The sequence below is a fragment of the Thunnus thynnus genome, chromosome 19 (assembly GCF_963924715.1).
Source record: "Thunnus thynnus chromosome 19, fThuThy2.1, whole genome shotgun sequence".
NCBI lineage: Eukaryota > Metazoa > Chordata > Actinopteri > Scombriformes > Scombridae > Thunnus > Thunnus thynnus.
Genome location: NC_089535.1, coordinates 17,044,328 through 17,062,067, shown reverse-complemented (window position 1 = coordinate 17,062,067; position 17,740 = coordinate 17,044,328). Strand labels below are relative to the sequence as shown.

General features: G+C 39.1%; 1 protein-coding gene across 1 annotated transcript in view; it reads left to right on the top strand.

The window, feature by feature from the left end:
* The first annotated feature begins 1,763 nt into the window (after positions 1–1,763).
* Positions 1,764–17,740, top strand: part of nnt (nicotinamide nucleotide transhydrogenase) — a 35,657-nt gene continuing 19,680 nt past the window's right edge. The window contains exons 1-11 of the mRNA XM_067573448.1: positions 1,764–1,887; positions 4,506–4,725; positions 9,701–9,930; positions 11,115–11,332; positions 11,813–11,900; positions 12,046–12,134; positions 12,608–12,795; positions 13,163–13,296; positions 13,446–13,637; positions 14,971–15,124; positions 16,220–16,381. Of these exons, the coding sequence (XP_067429549.1) occupies positions 4,572–4,725; positions 9,701–9,930; positions 11,115–11,332; positions 11,813–11,900; positions 12,046–12,134; positions 12,608–12,795; positions 13,163–13,296; positions 13,446–13,637; positions 14,971–15,124; positions 16,220–16,381 (1,609 nt within the window). The 5' untranslated portion in view covers positions 1,764–1,887; positions 4,506–4,571. The remainder of the gene's footprint in view (positions 1,888–4,505; positions 4,726–9,700; positions 9,931–11,114; positions 11,333–11,812; positions 11,901–12,045; positions 12,135–12,607; positions 12,796–13,162; positions 13,297–13,445; positions 13,638–14,970; positions 15,125–16,219; positions 16,382–17,740) is intronic.

Here is a 17,740-nt window from a genome sequence, read left to right as displayed (position 1 = left end):
CTAGACTTCTGTGACCTTTGATGTACAACTCACATTGTCAGTTTTTCAGTCATAAAGTGTCTAAATAAGACTTGGATTAAAGGAAAATATGATCATGTGTATAACATAACAGAAGGTACCATATGCATTTCTATGATGCTCATGGATGCTCAATTTAGTACTTTTATATATTATATTATGTACCCAGAATGTATTCAAGTTTGCTTTTTTGCATTATAAGTAGCAGATTATAGTTTCTTGCAAACACTGGTTGATAATTAAACATGATAAGAGACAAAAAAGAGACAAAAAAGAGAGATAAATTAGGTATTAACCTACAAAACAATGGAGTATAACAACAGGTAGTGTTTGAAATGACTGAAAAGAACGACTTTTAACAGGCCGTTACACTCCACCACCTGCTTCCTGACCTCAAAATTAAATGTGTTGTGAAGAGTCTGAATGTCACTGAGGAAGAAGAAGAAATGGAAAAATAATAATGGAAAAAGAACATCAAAGAAGTTTATAGTGTAGCAATTAGAGTTGTCTTTAGGGTGAAATGCTAAAATGAGAAACAGGCGTAGCAACAATGCATTCCACTGCATTGCTTTGAGCCTGATAAGGAGAACCAGATGATTGTGAAAGACAGAAAGAGCAGATATAAGAGAGAGTATATATATATATGTATACACACTATATATACACTATACTCTATAAAATATATGCTGTACTGTAAGTGAATGGATGTGCTGGTGCAGAATGAATAGATATGCTGAAGATAGAATAAACAAAAACAGACAAAGAAGTTATTGCTCCTGTTTTCTCTTATGAGTGTCCACATAAATTGTGGCTCGATGCTAGTTTTCATTAACAAAGATTTACCGTTAAAAGGAACAACAGCTCATCTGCAGATGCTATAAGCCCCTCACATCCCATAAAATTTGTAGCACATCAGCACTGGAGGAACAAGGCAACATGCATGTGCTGTAACAGACATGTTATTGGACTTGAAAGGAGAGAAAAGACTTATCACCATCATCATTTTTATACCATATTTCATTTGTACGACTCATGGAGGTTATCCAGCATCCAGAAACACTCTGCTTAACACCTAAAACCTCAATTCTACATTAATAACGAGTCATCAATCATCAGTTTCTCATTCTCAGGAGCAATGAAAGTGAAAATGAATTAGTGGCACATTGTTGAAGAGTAAAAAAGCACCCCTTGGTGGAGGCTTGTGAGTCTTACACCAAATAAAGGGGGCTGGAGAGGGTAACCAAAGTTAAACTAGGAGTAACATCTTTGACTATAGTACCAGTCACTTCACTTGAATGACAAAGTGTGTCCAAACGTTTAACTGGTACTGTGTATGGATTGATAGATTATATTTCTATCCATTGGTGCGTTATAATATAAAATGGTGAAAGAGAGCCCCTTAGTGGAAGTATAGAGAGCTACAGTTTCAATATGATTCAGCTATGAGACGCCATTTCTGATGTTGTAAAAGATATAAATGTGCTCATTAATGATTTTTTTAATTAATGCATGTGTAACTGTAATGTAGCTGTTTGTCTAGCCAGAAATCTACTTATGCATATTATTTTTTTCCAACTAAGCCTGCAAAGCCTTGTATCTGATAAATTGGATGATAATTGGCTGTAAAATATGATAATGTTCATGTCAATTGATAAGAGTGAGCTAACTTCCACCAATAGGTATAGATATAAACCGTATTTATGGTTTTCGCTTGTCCCGTCAGTGACAGCACATCAAAAATCATCGGATATCCTCTGATGCGTTTCATTGGATCCAATAATATTCCTATCGGCCGCTTCACCCAAGACTTCTCTTCCGGGTCGACAGAAAGTCCGCCTGTGCTGCACAAAGCCAGGACTGTCTGCAAAGGTCAGTCGACTTATCCGCCGCTAACCTCTCTCCTGTCACTTTTCCCACCATGCTTGTGTTTCGCTTTGAGTGTGTGAGTACGTGTTTGGGTCGCCTTTTGAGTCATACGTCGCCTTCATGCACTAAGCAGTTGTGAGTTTTGTTGGTAGATAGCATGCTAGCTTATGTTAGCTCCCCCCCCCCCTCCTCCTCCTCCTCTTCTTCTTCCCCGAAGCTAGATTTTGCAGCGAGTGGAGACAAAAAGAGAGAAGTGGAGGGATATTAACAACGGTGATCTATGACTCATAGTGAAACGGCTTGCACAAAAACACATGCAGTGCACCAGCTGTAAGGCTCCAGGTTGTCTGAATGACAGTATGACATTGACTGAACTGAAAATAATGTTTGATTGGTGACTTATTGGGTCATAAATGTCTTGATTTAATCTGCTCTGTCACAGGAAGACAAACAAACAGGCAGAAAGACGCCGTGATTCATTCTTATCACGGTTTTTGATGAGCTGTATTGTATGCAAAATGTTATCTGAATGTGTGTCGTTTGTATTTTCGGGCAGCTGCACTTTTTTGGTTGCTTCAGTTTTTTAAAAGCAGGTTTGAGAGAGATCAGCAGTGAAAGTAACAGTGACCCTGACTCTCTCTCTCTCTCTCTCTCTCTCTGCACAGCCTGTAACACTTTCTCAGTGTTTTTATTTTAAACTGGGCTAAAACACTAGCTGATTCATCTGTTGACCCATTTATAAATAAACCAACAACAACTTTTATAGTTGCTTTCAGCATTTATCAAGTAAAAGTGAAAACACTCTCAGGTTTAGAGCTGCAAGTAGCTCTAAACCCGATTAATTGATTAATTGCCAACTGTTTTGGTAATCAATTAATTATTTGGTGTCATTGAGAAGTCCAAATTCTCTGATTCCAGCCTCTCAAATGTGAATACTTTATCATTTCTATGATAATAAACTGAATATCTGAGTTCTGGACTGCTGGTTGGGACAAAAGAAGACATTTGAGGATGTCGTCTTGGGCTTTGGGAAACAGTGATCAACATTTTTCACCATTCTCTGGCAATTTACAGGCCAAACAATTAATCGATTTAATTGAGAAAATAACCGATAATGAAAATAGTCGTTAGTTGCAACCCTACTCTGGTTACAGCTTCTTTTCTCTTTTACATATTAATGTAAATATAAAGTCTATGAGTTTTTTGACCCTTGGTTGGACAAAAAAATCAATTTGAAGATGTTACCTTGGACTTTTTTCACTATTTTCTATAGATTAATCAAAAAAAAAATGATGAAACAACATAATCATCAACCTAGTTTCAAACTTTCCAGAAATGGTTACAACCAGACCTGTGCTATCCTTACACTTTGTGCTTTGATTAGATTTAATGATATATTGATCCTTTGACTCCACTACAGTAAAGTTGACCAAATAGGTCAGTTCTGCTACATGACTAATTTACAGTGCTCCATTAGTGGCCTAACTGGGACACAGTTGATTTGTATAGTTTTTACAATGACCCTAATATGTAATGTTGTAATTTATCGTCCTTTTGTGCTACTCTTTGTTGTGGGGAATGCCCTCTAAGGCTGCATCATCAATTAATTAGATGGTCATTTTTACAATTAGTCAATTCAATTTTAGTGTTTTTAGTCCAGTTTTAGTCTTTCATATATCAGAAAATGGTGTCAAAATGCCAATCAATCAGTCAAACAGTGCAGAAGTCAAACATATTCAATCAAAAATGACATAAAACAGAGAAAAGCAGCAAAGCCCCACATTAGAGAGCAAATGGTTTGCCTTTTTACTTGATAAATGACTTGAATGATGAATCTTTTATGAATATTATTGATGATAAATTGACTAATTGAATAATTGATCCATCATTTCAGCTCTAGTTTCAGCACTAATGAGTAGAGGTGTTTATTTTTGTTGTTCTATTCGGTTTTTGGCTCTTAAAGTGACGTATGCTTTTCACCTTTTAAACAAAAACACTCTGCGTCAGTCTCTATTGCCAGTCAATTCCAGTTTAAAGCCCATTCTGTCAGCCAGGCTATCCCAGTCTATCCCTGTTCCATTATCTCCGCTTAAAGTAAACACGCCGTCTCACATGCTGTTCACTGCCTCAGAGTCATTCAGTCGGCTGCAATTTGAAAACATGACTGTGGTTTAATGATTTGTTTAATGTACAACTGTTGAAATCACACACTTACTACACAAAATTATCTTTGTTTGCATGAAAATGGGACAAAAAAAAAAAACAAGTCTTTGTAGTCTGGGTCTAACAGCCAGAATATGTGTTGGATTTTGATACAAATGCATGAAGGACAGAGCTGTCTGAATGTATGTGACCTATTGCATAAACATAGGTCATAAGTGTGTGCTTGTCCTACAGGGGAACAGGGTAGGGCATATTTCTGTGGAACTTGAAGCCACAACTTGCATACCTTTTTCAAATGTGCATCTGTGTGTGTGAAATTAGCTGATAATGCTGGGTAGAAATATTGACTGTCACTAACTCTCACACACTTTCATCCTGTCATTCTTCTTTACCCACAAACCCCCCCCCTCCCCTCCCCGCTCTGTTCTGTCCTCTCACCTGTCATCTCTCTTCCCCAGGAGGAGTGCTGTCTATCCTGTTGAGCTCCTCCTGGTGTGTGTGTGTGTCGGGTGTGTGTGTGCACCATGGCGAGCCTCCTACGTGTCGTGGCAGCCAGCTGCTCGGCCCCTGTGTTCAGCGGGATTTCCTGCATGAAGCTGCAGAACAGCCATGCTATCAAAACACCGTGCCTACGCTTTTTCAGGACCCATCAAGCTCTTGGAAGATGTGCAAGTCCAGGTAAGATACTATACACACACACACAGGAAAAGTTACGGAAAAGTGCAAATGATAATTTAATATTTCATTTTCAAATGTAGTAAATTAACATATTACTATTAAGACGATGCATGCAACACTTTTAGCAAGAACCTGCAGAAAAGATTTTCTGATTTTGAAACAAACTTTCAGTAGAAAGTGAAACTTCTGATGCAAATGAAGTGTGGCTAAGAGGCTTGAATATAAGTACTAATGAAGGATCTCAAATGAGGTCACATGATCTTGATAACTACACTTTGACTAAAGTCCGGTAACAACATGGGTCTTGTTTGTGCAATATACTTTTGAAAGCATAGGGGTTGTGACAGTGTCACATCCTGGAATGTTTCAATCTTTTCTGACCATCTTTGAGCAAATAAAATAGCTCCAATATTCATATTTGAAGGGTTGTATTCTGTTAACTAACTCGTTTAATTTGGAGGATTTGCTGTTTTTCTCTGTTTTATATAATTGTCAGTTTTGTCTGTGTTGATTGGACAAAAAAGCAATTTGATCACTTCACTTTGGGCTCTAAGAAATAGTGAAAGTCATTTTCACCATTTTCTCACATTTTACAAACCAATCGATTAATCAAGAAAATAATCATATTAATCAATACAAAAAAAAGTTAGTTGCAGCTATAATCGCCTCTTTGGTTTAGTGGTGGCTTGATGGCTAATGCAGTTCTCCATAGTGACTGTAGAGGAGTGATTGTCTCTAGAAAACGATTTACTTGTGTGCAGTTTGACCCTTTTGCCCCCTGACATAGCACCTTTTTTTTAGGTGCATGACACACCAGCCACAGACCATAGTTAGCAGAGTCACTGCTAACTAAGAAAAGTATGTTGGAACTGACTCAGAAAATATTAACACACCCGAGACTCTTAGATAATGTGTGACTGTTTTGGTCAGATATGAAGAGGGCAGGATGACCCAGTTCTATGTCTGCAAACTATTATTCAGCCTTGAGCATTTCTGACCTAGATGTAAATGTTTCTATGTAAGAGTAATGCTATGTATTGAATAATTATGTGGCAAATACATACATTTAGACTTCATAGTACATTTATAGTAGAGGTATTTATCTTGGATGAATGAATGGTATCACAAAAGGATGGTTTAAGTCATGATCACCATGTGGATTTTACTCCTACCTGAACTTAACACACTTTTAACCCAGCTGGTGAGGTTTGTAGATACACATTTAACTACTGATAACAACGTGAAACACCACCTGTAGCTTCTGTGTACGTTCTCATGTACGTTGTAGCAGGTGTCAGTGTGTTCATTATACTCATAACACTGACAGAGGTTTGGTTTTTAGTTAAGTGGTGAAACATTAGAAATTTGTCATTGTGATATAAATATAATTCATTAATTGTTTTTCTTCGCATACTTATTCCTTTTAGGGATAATACATGTAATTGTAATGAGGAAGTTAATCCACTGTTTTGGCAAAATAAGGATAAATGAAAGATATCTCTTAACCTGATAGCTTTTCCTTTATCTCCTGTCAGAAGTTTATTTTAGGGGTCAGTGCTGCTACCTGCATTTACTCAGTACCAAGGTCACATTAAAGTTACCGCTGGCCTCAGGCATTATTCTCCCTTTTCCATGCCCTCAGTCTGTATCCAATAAGCAGACAGAAGGTGTGTGTGTGTGTACTGTGAAAGCCAGTACCAGCTGGTTGCAGGTGCTTCTGTGTGCACTGGGTTCATGGTTGTGCTGATGTGTGTCTGCATGTAGGTGGGTGTTTAAAGGGGTTCAGGCGAGCTGGTTCGCAGGAACAGGTTGACATTCCTGCAGCTCTGCCAGCTCCAGTAACAGCTGGCAGCAGCTATTCTTGACTCTCAAGTGGAGGGGGGGAGACACGAACCACACGTACTTCATATAGATGTGCTTATGCTTTGACCTCTAGGGAGCTTATAGACATACAGTATAGACTCTGGCAGGTTTATGTTGATCTCGTGTGAGACTGGTGAACTTTGAGAGGACAAGATGGCATTGTGCTGTATGAACAGACTATTGTTGGCATTGTCAAACTTCCAAGCATTAGTGGATGTACATTATTAGATGTAATACACTAACTGTGCTCCTTGTCTGTAGTCAAAAGGCTGACAGAGTACTTACTGCAGGGCTGTGATTCTTAGTAGGCAGCACACTTACAGGGTGTTTGAATCTTACAAAGTTATGTTTGTATTCAGTCAGATTGACTGTATCCTTGAGGCTTAGTAATGCTGAATGCATTTCCTTCATGAAATATTTACAGAGCTGAATTTTAAAGCAGCTATAGGCTAGTTGTTATTTTTTAGAATAACAATGTATTGTAACAATGTGATGTGAGAGGCATCGCTCGTAGTGATGTATCTACAAAGAATAAAGCTACCATCCGTCTCTGCAGCTTCCCTACATAACTGTCGTAGTGTTGTTTTTGGCTGCAGCAAGCAGCTGTTTTTAGAGAAACGGCTATAAAAAACCCCACTGTAATTACCTGCTCAGTGCCAAACAGCAGTACTGGACTGGAGAGTGAGTACTGGACTTACATTCACCAGATGGACAGAAACAGGACTCCATATGAATGATAATGTTGTTCCCTTACCATTAGATGTGTAAATAAGCATCTGTTTGCTAACAAGTTCCATATCAACTTTAAAACCTGATGATATGTCAGTGTTGTTTATCACAACTTGTTTCTGCTGCCCCCAAGTGGACAAAAAAAAACCTTAATTCAGGTATAAAGATTTTAAACCCTACATTGTTTACATCCATGTTTTCTAGCTAGCAGTGTCTTCTTCTGTTTTTTTGGAGCATTAATGTTACCAACTGTTGAGCAGTGGAATAGCATTAAACCTTCAACAGGACCAAACAGTTTAAATGTGTTTACACCAGCTCAGTAATCATGAGCTCCTGGGGGCAGAGTTTGACTTTTGATGACGTCTCTGTCTGGCCACCAGTAGGCCGGGGCTTTACTCGTGGCTCTGGTATGGGTAAAGGCCTGTGTTGAAATTAGGTTTAGCCAACAGCTGGCTCATCTTCTTAAATATGCCTTCCACTAGAAACTTTGTTGCCATGGAAACTTATGTTCACACATTTCTATCTTTAATAATGAAGATGTTGATGTTTATCTGTAGGTTATCATATTACCTCTACTGTGAGATTAAAGTACAGTTTGTATAAACACAAGACAATACTGGATCAGTCGCTGCTGCACTACATAGTAGTTTTTAGGGTTTTAGTGGTGTTTGAACATTAATTCAAACTGTATTTTTGCTCAGTAATATGATAGCCATGGGATAGGCTACCCAGCCCTCTCAGTGTAATCTCTTAGCCTTAAGCTGATTGCTACCTGAGGGCTGAATTTGCTAGTGATGCCTGTGGCAACTGCTTTGTTGCCCAGTTGCTTGGTTTACAGACATCTGAACATCACATGGACAGCTTACAATCAGCTTTTTGGTTTTCTTGTGTTGTGGAGCTTTTCGTAAAACAAAAGAAACTAGAGGACAGGTCACCACAGCAGGGTGAGAGGAAGGGCAGCTTGTCCTCTTGTGTTTATGTATAGACGAGCAGACAGTGGAAAACGGCTGCAGTGGAATTTTCCATAGTAACCAATACAGCATGTGACCTGCCTATTGCTTGCATACTAGGCCAGAATAAGAGTACTGAGAAAGACACAGACATGTTGTTATTTTTGGCTAGATTATTATGTCTGTAGCCTCATTACATTACTCTTTTGCTACTCAATTGTTGGTTTATGTTATCAATTTCATTATCATATTAAGCCTCACTGTGAAGTGAATATGAGCTGTGAAGTGAAGACAGATTAGGCAGTGAATTAAAGTATTTCCTAGTTGGCTGTCGTGTTCCTCTGTAATAATTCAAAGTATGTATTTATTCTGATGAATTTTGGTGGTTCCCTGAGCTTTCATCTGGTGCCACTGGCAAGTTGAAACGTTTGGACCAGAGTGAAATGTCTCTACAGTTATTGGCTGGATAACCTTGCCATCCGGTACAGACATTCATATCACCACAGGAGGAATTGTAATTACTCTGGCGACCACTTAACTTTACATCCAGCATCACCGTCAGGCCAAAATGTTACTTTATCCAATACTTTGATTTATGAAAAAATGCCTGCAAAACTAATAACATTCCCATCATCCTCAGCTTTTTGTGTTTAATGCTAATTTGCAGATGTTAGAAAGCTAACATGGTAAAGTGAACCTGCTTAATATCAGCATGTTAACATTGTCAGTGTGAGCGTGTTAGCATTTATCTGAAGCTTTGCCTAGGAACAGCTTCACAGAACCGCTAGCTGCTGTGTTGTTACAAGACATTGACCTTGTCCGTCAAAGGCCATTGCACATACAGTATTTATAGTAAACACAGTTTTGCCTAAACTCATGGTCATTTTCTTAGATTCTCCTTGAAGCTGCAGAAGTATCTGCATAAAAGAGTATTTTTCTCTTTGCTGTTGGGATCTTTGTTTTCTTAAATTATACTCTACTTCTTAAATCATGAGCTCCAACTTGTGAAAAAGAGAAAAGCTGTTCATTCATACACTAGTTGCAATGATCCATTCAATCAGCAAAATATCTGAAGTACGCTGTGTATTGTTTGTGTATCTTTCTGTTGTTTTGGACCAGGGCAAAATACACACATGCATACAAACCCGTATACACACTGCACTTTTCTCTCCCTAAGAACTGTGGTGTTTTCTGTTTTATGTGAAAATATGATATGAAACATGATCAAATACTTTGTGAAAAGCCTTTTGGAACAATCAGACTGTGTCAACAATCCTTTGGATTTATAGTCTGTTGGTATGAACACTCACTGCCATAAAATAGTTTAAGCAAGGCCACAAACATCTGCCTATTAGTCTGTTGTGAAATCAATAATTTAATATAACTGTCTGTTACCTCACACGCTCCTCTATTGTTTCTCTTTGAATCTCCAGGAATTCCATACAAACAGCTCACAGTCGGTGTCCCTAAAGAAATTTTCCAGAATGAACGCCGTGTGGCGCTGTCTCCCGCTGGGGTCCAGGCGCTCATCAAACAGGGTTTCAATGTCATCGTGGAATCTGGAGCCGGAGAGCCTTCCAAGTTCCCAGATGAACAGTATGTCCAGGCTGGAGCAACAATCAAAGACATTAAAGATGTCTTGGCATCGGATGTTTTGGTTAAGGTAAGCTTTAAGTGAGGAGTGGATTATTTAATAGTTCCAGAGAGAGGGAGGAGAAAGTAAATAAGGTTGGTGGATGAATCAAACTACCTTATGAGCAGTTGAAAACGTCAGAAATGTCTTCTTATCTGAAGGGCTGATTAAGGTATAAGTAGGGGTAGAGGTAATGAGGGGGGAAAAGGAAGGAAGGAACAGGGTGGGCCAGTTAGTGTTTGAATATGACAGCAGCTTTGGCGCCTTTGGCATTTGGTGGTGTTAGGTACAGGAGAAAGAGGGAGAATGACAGAGAGTGGGAACGTGGAAAATAACCAGTTTTCCCAGGCCAAAACGACAATTAACTGTCAAGTATGTCTTCACCTCAGGCATGGTGGTCGAGGTAGAGAAACAGAGGAAGGAGAGCATAGGCAAATGAAAAGCAGGGTGATGATTCTAGGGATTTTCCTGCTTATCAAACATCTCCTGGTTTCTAAATGAATAAAAGAAGAGGTGTAGATCTGAGAAAAGGTTTCAAGCCAAAGGAAATATTTAAGATGCCATCGGTGTCCTTGATGTGCGTATATGCCAAGGTGGGGAAAGAAGAGGGGAAACTGAGTTGACAGGCGGAAGGGGAAAGATGTGGAAACAAAATCTAATGGTGTGAGATGGAACGGAGCATATTGGCTGGAACAATGATTAAAAAATGTATTTTATAATGTAATTTGACAGCTCAGAGGAAAAGTAGAAATGGAGAAATGGAGTGCGGAAACAATTATCCTATTCTAGTACAGTAGCTTTGACAGACATCCTGGAATGAGACGCACTGAATCAGGCTGACAGGAGGGTTTGGAACAAGAAGAGCACGCCCATTACATCCATGTAAAGATGTCAAAGCTGTTGATGTTGGATAGTATTTTTATTGTAGAGAGGAGAAACTGCAAGTTCAACCTTTAGGTACTTTACAGCTTAAAGACTTTTAAGTAAATAAGTAACGTTTTATGTAAATAAGTAACGTTTTACAGATTGATTCACGCATAATTGGACTTTTTAACCTAAACTGGATGTCCTTTCACATTCTCTGTCACTTACACTCACCCTCTAAAGTTGAAAAGATTTAATGTAACATTCTAGCTTTTACTCCAATATGTCGGTTTCCTTCTCATGTTCCCTCCTGTCCACACATCTTCTCCAACCCGTTTCTGTGTTTCCAGGTCCGTGCTCCCATTTTCAACCCTGCTTTGGGCATGCATGAGGCAGAGTTGATGAAGGAAGCGGCCACTTTAATCAGCTTCATCTACCCAGCTCAGAACCCTGAGCTGATGGACATGCTGTCCCAGAAGAAAGCTACTGTCCTCGCTATGGACCAGGTTCCCAGAGTCACCATCGCCCAGGGTTATGATGCCCTGAGCTCCATGGCTAACATCGCAGGGTATGTACATGGTGCCTTCAAGGGGGGTTGCTACTGTGTTTACAAGAAGTCCATGGAAACTTTTTGTTTTTCTGTAGATTTCTTTTGTTGCGCGCCCTTTTCTTCTCACATCTTAAACCAGTTAACTGCGGTACTGTATATGTTGTACTCAACTTCCCATGTAACAAATACTGCCTCCTAAGTATTTGTGTTGGAAACAATATCTTTCAGCTTCAATCTTTGCTGTCTATCTTTAACAGGCAGGTAGTTTATTTGTCATGGACAATGTAAACACAACTTATATTTAGATATTTTGGTAATGACCAGAAAAAACAGAGATAACACACCTACATGTGCATGTGTGTGTTAAAATAGTAACAATTACAATGTTTGTTCCAATATTTCCCATTGTATTAAGGGGACATGTTAAACATGTGAAAGTACAGTTTGATTCTCAGTTTCTTCATCATTCCTGTGCTATTTTCCTCTCCGTTGTTTTAGGTACAAGTCCGTTGTGCTAGCAGCTAACAGCTTTGGTCGCTTTTTCACTGGACAAATCACAGCAGCTGGGAAAGTGCCACCTGCAAAGGTGTGTAGTATGAGTGTTTCTGTAGTTGGCATTTGTTTTATTTTACTATCGTAAGTGTGAATTTGCCTACGCTAGCTTTACTTTTAAAATGCTAAAGCATTGCATCGGCTATATTAAACTATTTCATGTATGTGTTTGTGAATAGGTGCTGATTATTGGAGGAGGTGTGGCTGGTCTGGCAGCAGCTGGTACTGCCAGAGCCATGGGAGCTATTGTCAGAGGATTTGATACCAGGTTTGTTTCTAATATCATATGTGTGAATTCCAAATGAAAAGAATACTGGCTTTAAAATATTGTATTTAGATAGAAATGCAGAATGTGATCACTAGATAATATAGTCAGTTCTCTTAAATTTGAGGTCTGACAACTGCAATGCCAGTGTCTGATGTGTGCTGTACCCATAGCTAATTCAAACCTGTCTAGTCAGTGAAATGTACTATTTTCAGTTAAAGATCAGTAAATGAAGTGAAGTGTTTTGGGACAATGAGTTGGTAATGTAGGAGTGAAAAACAATATTTTTCTAATTTGAACATGGACTATGCCACTGAAAAGAAAAGATCAGAGTTTCACACTGAGTATAGACATATGTCTTACATTACCAATCTAAGAATGGGAGATGCAGCATGTGTTCTCATGTTCTATCAAACATTTTCCATCTACCCAAATAAGAAATAACCTCTGACGCCCCCCACTCCCCCTTCTTCCAGAGCTGCAGCTTTGGAGCAGTTTAAATCTTTGGGCGCAGAGCCCCTGGAGGTGGACATTAAGGAGTCAGGAGAGGGCCAGGGAGGCTACGCCAAGGAAATGTCAAAGGAGTTCATAGAAGCAGAGATGAAGCTGTTTGCCAAACAGTGTCAGGAGGTGGACATTGTCATCAGCACTGCTCTTATCCCAGGTATGCACAGAAGCACAGACTCATGCACAGTGTAAAAGGCAAAGAAGGCATGTCTTCAAGGCCATGTAAACAGCTTTCCTCTGTTTGTTGAATATCTGGAACATCACAGAATTTGAGACATGTATTCTGGGCAGGTAGTCAGAGAATTTCGAAATAAAAAAGGGCAAGTCACGGAATATTGAACATTAAAAATGACTTTACCAGAATGTACCAGAACATATTTTACAACCACTTCTCATTTGTTCCGTTATTCTGTGGATTTAAAATGGTTTTTTACATAATGTGGCCACAAATCCACTGTAAGCTCAGCTTTAGTGAATATCAGTCACTTCTCGGTTAATGATGTCTCTCCATTTAAACATTGTAGGCAGGCGAGCACCCATCCTTATCACCAAACCAATGGTAGAGAGCATGAAAGACGGGTCAGTGGTGGTGGACCTGGCTGCTGAGGCTGGAGGAAACATTGAGACCACGCAACCCGGAGAGTTGTCAGTATACAAGGTCCGTGCACACACTCACATCCACACCAAAAACAGTTTGGTATAAAAATTCCAGTGTTTTAGAGGATCATAGATCATCTCTTTAAGCGTAGCAGGTCTTCTTTTCATGTTTAGTGTAATATTACAAACCTTTTTTTTTCTTTTCCGTAGGGAGTGACCCATATTGGCTACACAGACCTGCCAAGTCGTTTGCCCACACAGTCCAGCACCCTGTACTCCAACAACATCACTAAGTTGATGCGGGCAGTCAGCCCCGACAAGGAGAACTTTTACCTGGATGTCAAGGACGTGTTTGACTATGGAACCATGGATCATGTCGTCAGAGGATCTGTTGTCATGCAGGTACGAGGCCAGCAACAAAACAAACACGCATGTATGTGCACAGCGGAGATTTCATGCAAACTTCTCAGCTGATAAACAGGTTGCACAGAAGTATAGACAATCATTCAAAATGGCCTGCAGGTCCCTTTCACAATCACTAGATGTCACCCTAAGGACAAACAATCTTGTCTTCTTAGTCTCTCTGTTGCTTGTGGAGCAATGTCCCCTAAATACACTTTCACTTCATTTGATTAGTAACAGTGATAAATGGCTTTGCATAATAAAAGTAAAATAATTTTAAAAAGCATGCAGACTGAAGCAGACAGATTAAAAAGACCTCTGATAACTATAATATATGAAATGTCATTAATTTTCATAAATAGTGTGACTGAGTATAATACTGGAAGATGTTACTCCTCAATGATCTAATCTATTCATTAGTAACATTAACATCATTTTATAATCACTTTTGATAAAGATTTGATTTGTTTAATGAATGAATTTTAAATTAATGGTTAAGGTCATGTTATCCAAAAACAAAAATGTCTCTAACCGAGGATTTATTGTCATTTTGTTTTCTTGAATTAGTGTTCATTTTCATATAATCACAGCTGAAAGTGCTCAGATTTAAGATTACATCTCAAGCTGCAAGCTCATGCCTTTTTGTGCCTTTTTTTAGTACTTGCTTTTGTGCACACATTTAGAAACTGAGTTTATTTTTCAACCGTAAAATGTCACGCTCTGAATAGGTTTTGGTCACAGTTCTGCAATAATCAAATTTTAGGGATCATCATCAAAAATGGTTGTTATATTATGTGTTAATGCAAAATATCTCTCAAATTTATCACAATCAGCCTCAAAACTCCACTATCAGTCAGAGATCATTATTCTATTTTGTGTAATTATTATGTTTGCTGTAATCAATCTCAGGCAATCTGTATTCATTTTTTAACTGAACAAATAGATTGCAGATGTATTTTACCCATATCTGCTCACAATGAAGGTTGCTTGATGCTGAAATGCAGATATTACTTACTCTACCTGCTGATCATTAGTTTACTTCCTTTGATCTTGACAGCGTAGTCTAATGTTACACAGATTTACGAGTGCAGCAAAGGTCACTGCAGACTATCAGGTAATAAAAGCAAAGATCAAGTCAGCTCTTAATAAATGTCATAACAATTACCCTCATTGCCACCACTTTTTGAGACCATTCCTCGTCTCTCTATAATGTGTAGATATCTCCAAGCAGAGCAAATAATATGCTGGTTATTAGGAAATATTGATTGTCCACTTCTGTATTTCCAGTGTCTCCTTTTACATTGTATTATTTGCTATTTATTGTCATCTCCAGAATGGAAAGAACCTGTTCCCCGCTCCTCAGCCTAACAACTTGCCCACCGCTGCTCCCCCTAAACCCAAGTCTGTCAAAGAACTGGAGGCAGAGAAGGCTAAACAAACCTCTCCATTCAAGGCTACACTCACCACTGCTGGCGCGTACACCGGAGGTTAGTTGTTGCGGATGAATGTGCCCTTAAATTGAGTTATAGTTAAGTAGAGATATCAGGAATGTGTCATATCTGACAAAAGTGCTCATTTACAAAGTCTATCCTGTTAATTGTCCTCATCGGGTCTTTAGGGAGGCTGAGGTCCGCCTTAAGGTGAAGGATAGGTTAATAATCAGCTCTTTAGGTCACTGCTGGAATGTGCACAGGAGGCGAGAAGTGACAGAGGCAGATTACAAGCGCGTACACACACACACACTGACACCCTGTTAGTGTCAGGAAGTGTGCATTGTAAAAACAGTGTCACGCTGAGTGTTTGTTTGAAGTAGCGCTGTAGTGATTGGTTCCCATGGTGCCACATAGCGCTCTGTGTAAGTGCGCCACATGCAGTTAATGTGGATCACACATTGTTGAGGTGCAGGAGTAGTTTCCTACTTAACACTACCGCGTAGCTACTGTCGGTAGTTGCTCTTTATTTGAAAAGTGAAAACTTGCTTAGTGCTGATTATGTGCTTATTAGCTTGGCGTGTAATGTAGTCATTTTGATGATTTTATATTGGCAGTCATGGGCATGGACAACTTATTTTGCTACAACAGTTAGACACCAGTCTCGCAAACGTAACCAGACAAATTGCTCTCTGATTGATAACGATGCATGTCTGTTAAAGTAGCAGGAAATAAAGACAACATGGACGGTCATGGTTTATTAAGGAAATGAAATCTGCTACACATAATTGCATTTATTATAACTGACTTTTATCCAGTCGTTTGTGAAATACTGGATAGTTATCAAGCCTCTAAAAATGTTTCAAATGAAACAGTCTGAGAAGGTAAAATCACTTTCCATGCTCATAACTCACGAACATATTCAACCTTGGAAAAGTAGGTTGCACGTGGATGTGGTCTTTGTATTATGGAGTCATAAGCCAAAGAGGGTTGGAAACCACTTTACTGTAATAACAGTGTCTGGTAGCAAATACACTGTATACTAAACGTTAATCATCTCAATTAGATATACTGTAAATATCATTCTGTAGTTGTTACAGTAGCTCCTTTTTTTTTTTTTTCTTTCTTTAACTTTGTCTCTCTTTGTGCCAGGTCTCGCCACCCTGTTGGGTCTGGGTCTGGCAGCTCCTAATGCCGCCTTCAGCCAGATGGTCACCACCTTTGGTCTGGCGGGCATCGTGGGATACCACACTGTGTGGGGCGTCACTCCTGCTCTGCACTCTCCACTCATGTCTGTCACCAACGCCATCTCAGGTTAGTGTTTGTAGTGTAGTGTCTTCCAATTAGTGAAGTCATTTTTCTATATGATTGCACATAAATGATTATGAGAACTACTTAAGTAAAAGAGGAGTGGGCAAAATGTTAGTATAATCCAATCCAATTCACTGTTAGCACTTATATAACCTCAGGGCAGGGTTACGATCTAAAATCACACACAAATGAAACATTTATGGGAACAAAACACCATTGGAAGTATAAATCCAAGTATAGTAGTTAAAACATAACATAAAGACCTAGCAAGAAGATCAGGTATGTCACACGACTTTCCGGCAGGTCTCTGCCATTGAGTCCAAATAAAAACTTTAAAGATTGTGTCCTTATTGTTGGCTGCCGCCTAACACAAGGGGGTTAAGAGGTTAGAGAGGTGAGTGTATATGTGTGTTCTCACGGCTTTGATCACTCTTACGAGTCACACTCTGGTAGGAAGTAACACACCGTCGGTGATCTTTGGGGTCAGGATGGTCTTTTGCTCATTTAGTCGTGCACACAGCCAGACATCAGAATTGTGGAGCCCAGATGGGAACAAAGATAGACAGTTTTCACTTCCTTTAAAACTTTATTAGTGACAGCTCTACCCTTTTTTTTTTTTTTTTTTTTTTACATTCCCATCCTCACACGTCTTACTTGTTCCTCTGAGTCTGCACCCTTTCATTTTATTCTACCTAATTTTGTGTCTTTTAGAAATTCACAATTTGCAGCTTCGTCAAGATAATAAAATCCCATCATTAAATGTGTTTTTTGTAAATTCTGAACATTTTTTATACTCTAAAAGGCACATGTTCCCACAAATTAAACTGTTATATTAATAGGCACCACATTAAAGTTCATTTGGAGGTTTTCGTTGTTGTCTGCTCCCCCTCTTTCTGCCCTCCATCTTCCTTTCCTCCCAGGTATTTTTCCCTTTATATTTGGCATGGCCATATTTCTTTTTTTTTTTTTTGTCACTGACTAACTGCGGTTATGGAAACAGTGAGACCGGGCATCATAAAGACACACACACTCACACACAATCACTCACAGACATTAGGGAATCATGTTGGAATTTAGGGTTTGACAGTTATATTCTTCATGGGGAGATTAGTGTTACAACCAGTAGTAACTGTGACTAGGGGGTCATCTTAAATTCTTCAGAAACTGGTTTCGTATCCAGTGGCTCATTGAGGCATTTCTTAATATCTGGTGTCTGATAGAAATCCTTTAATCTACTTGAGAGCACTGAATCACTGTCACACTCTGTCTGTAGCCTGGTGGCCGCTGTTTGTCACAGAGACGCACCTACAGGCCCACCCATTGTGTATACATATATATATATGTGTGTGTTTGTGTGTGTGT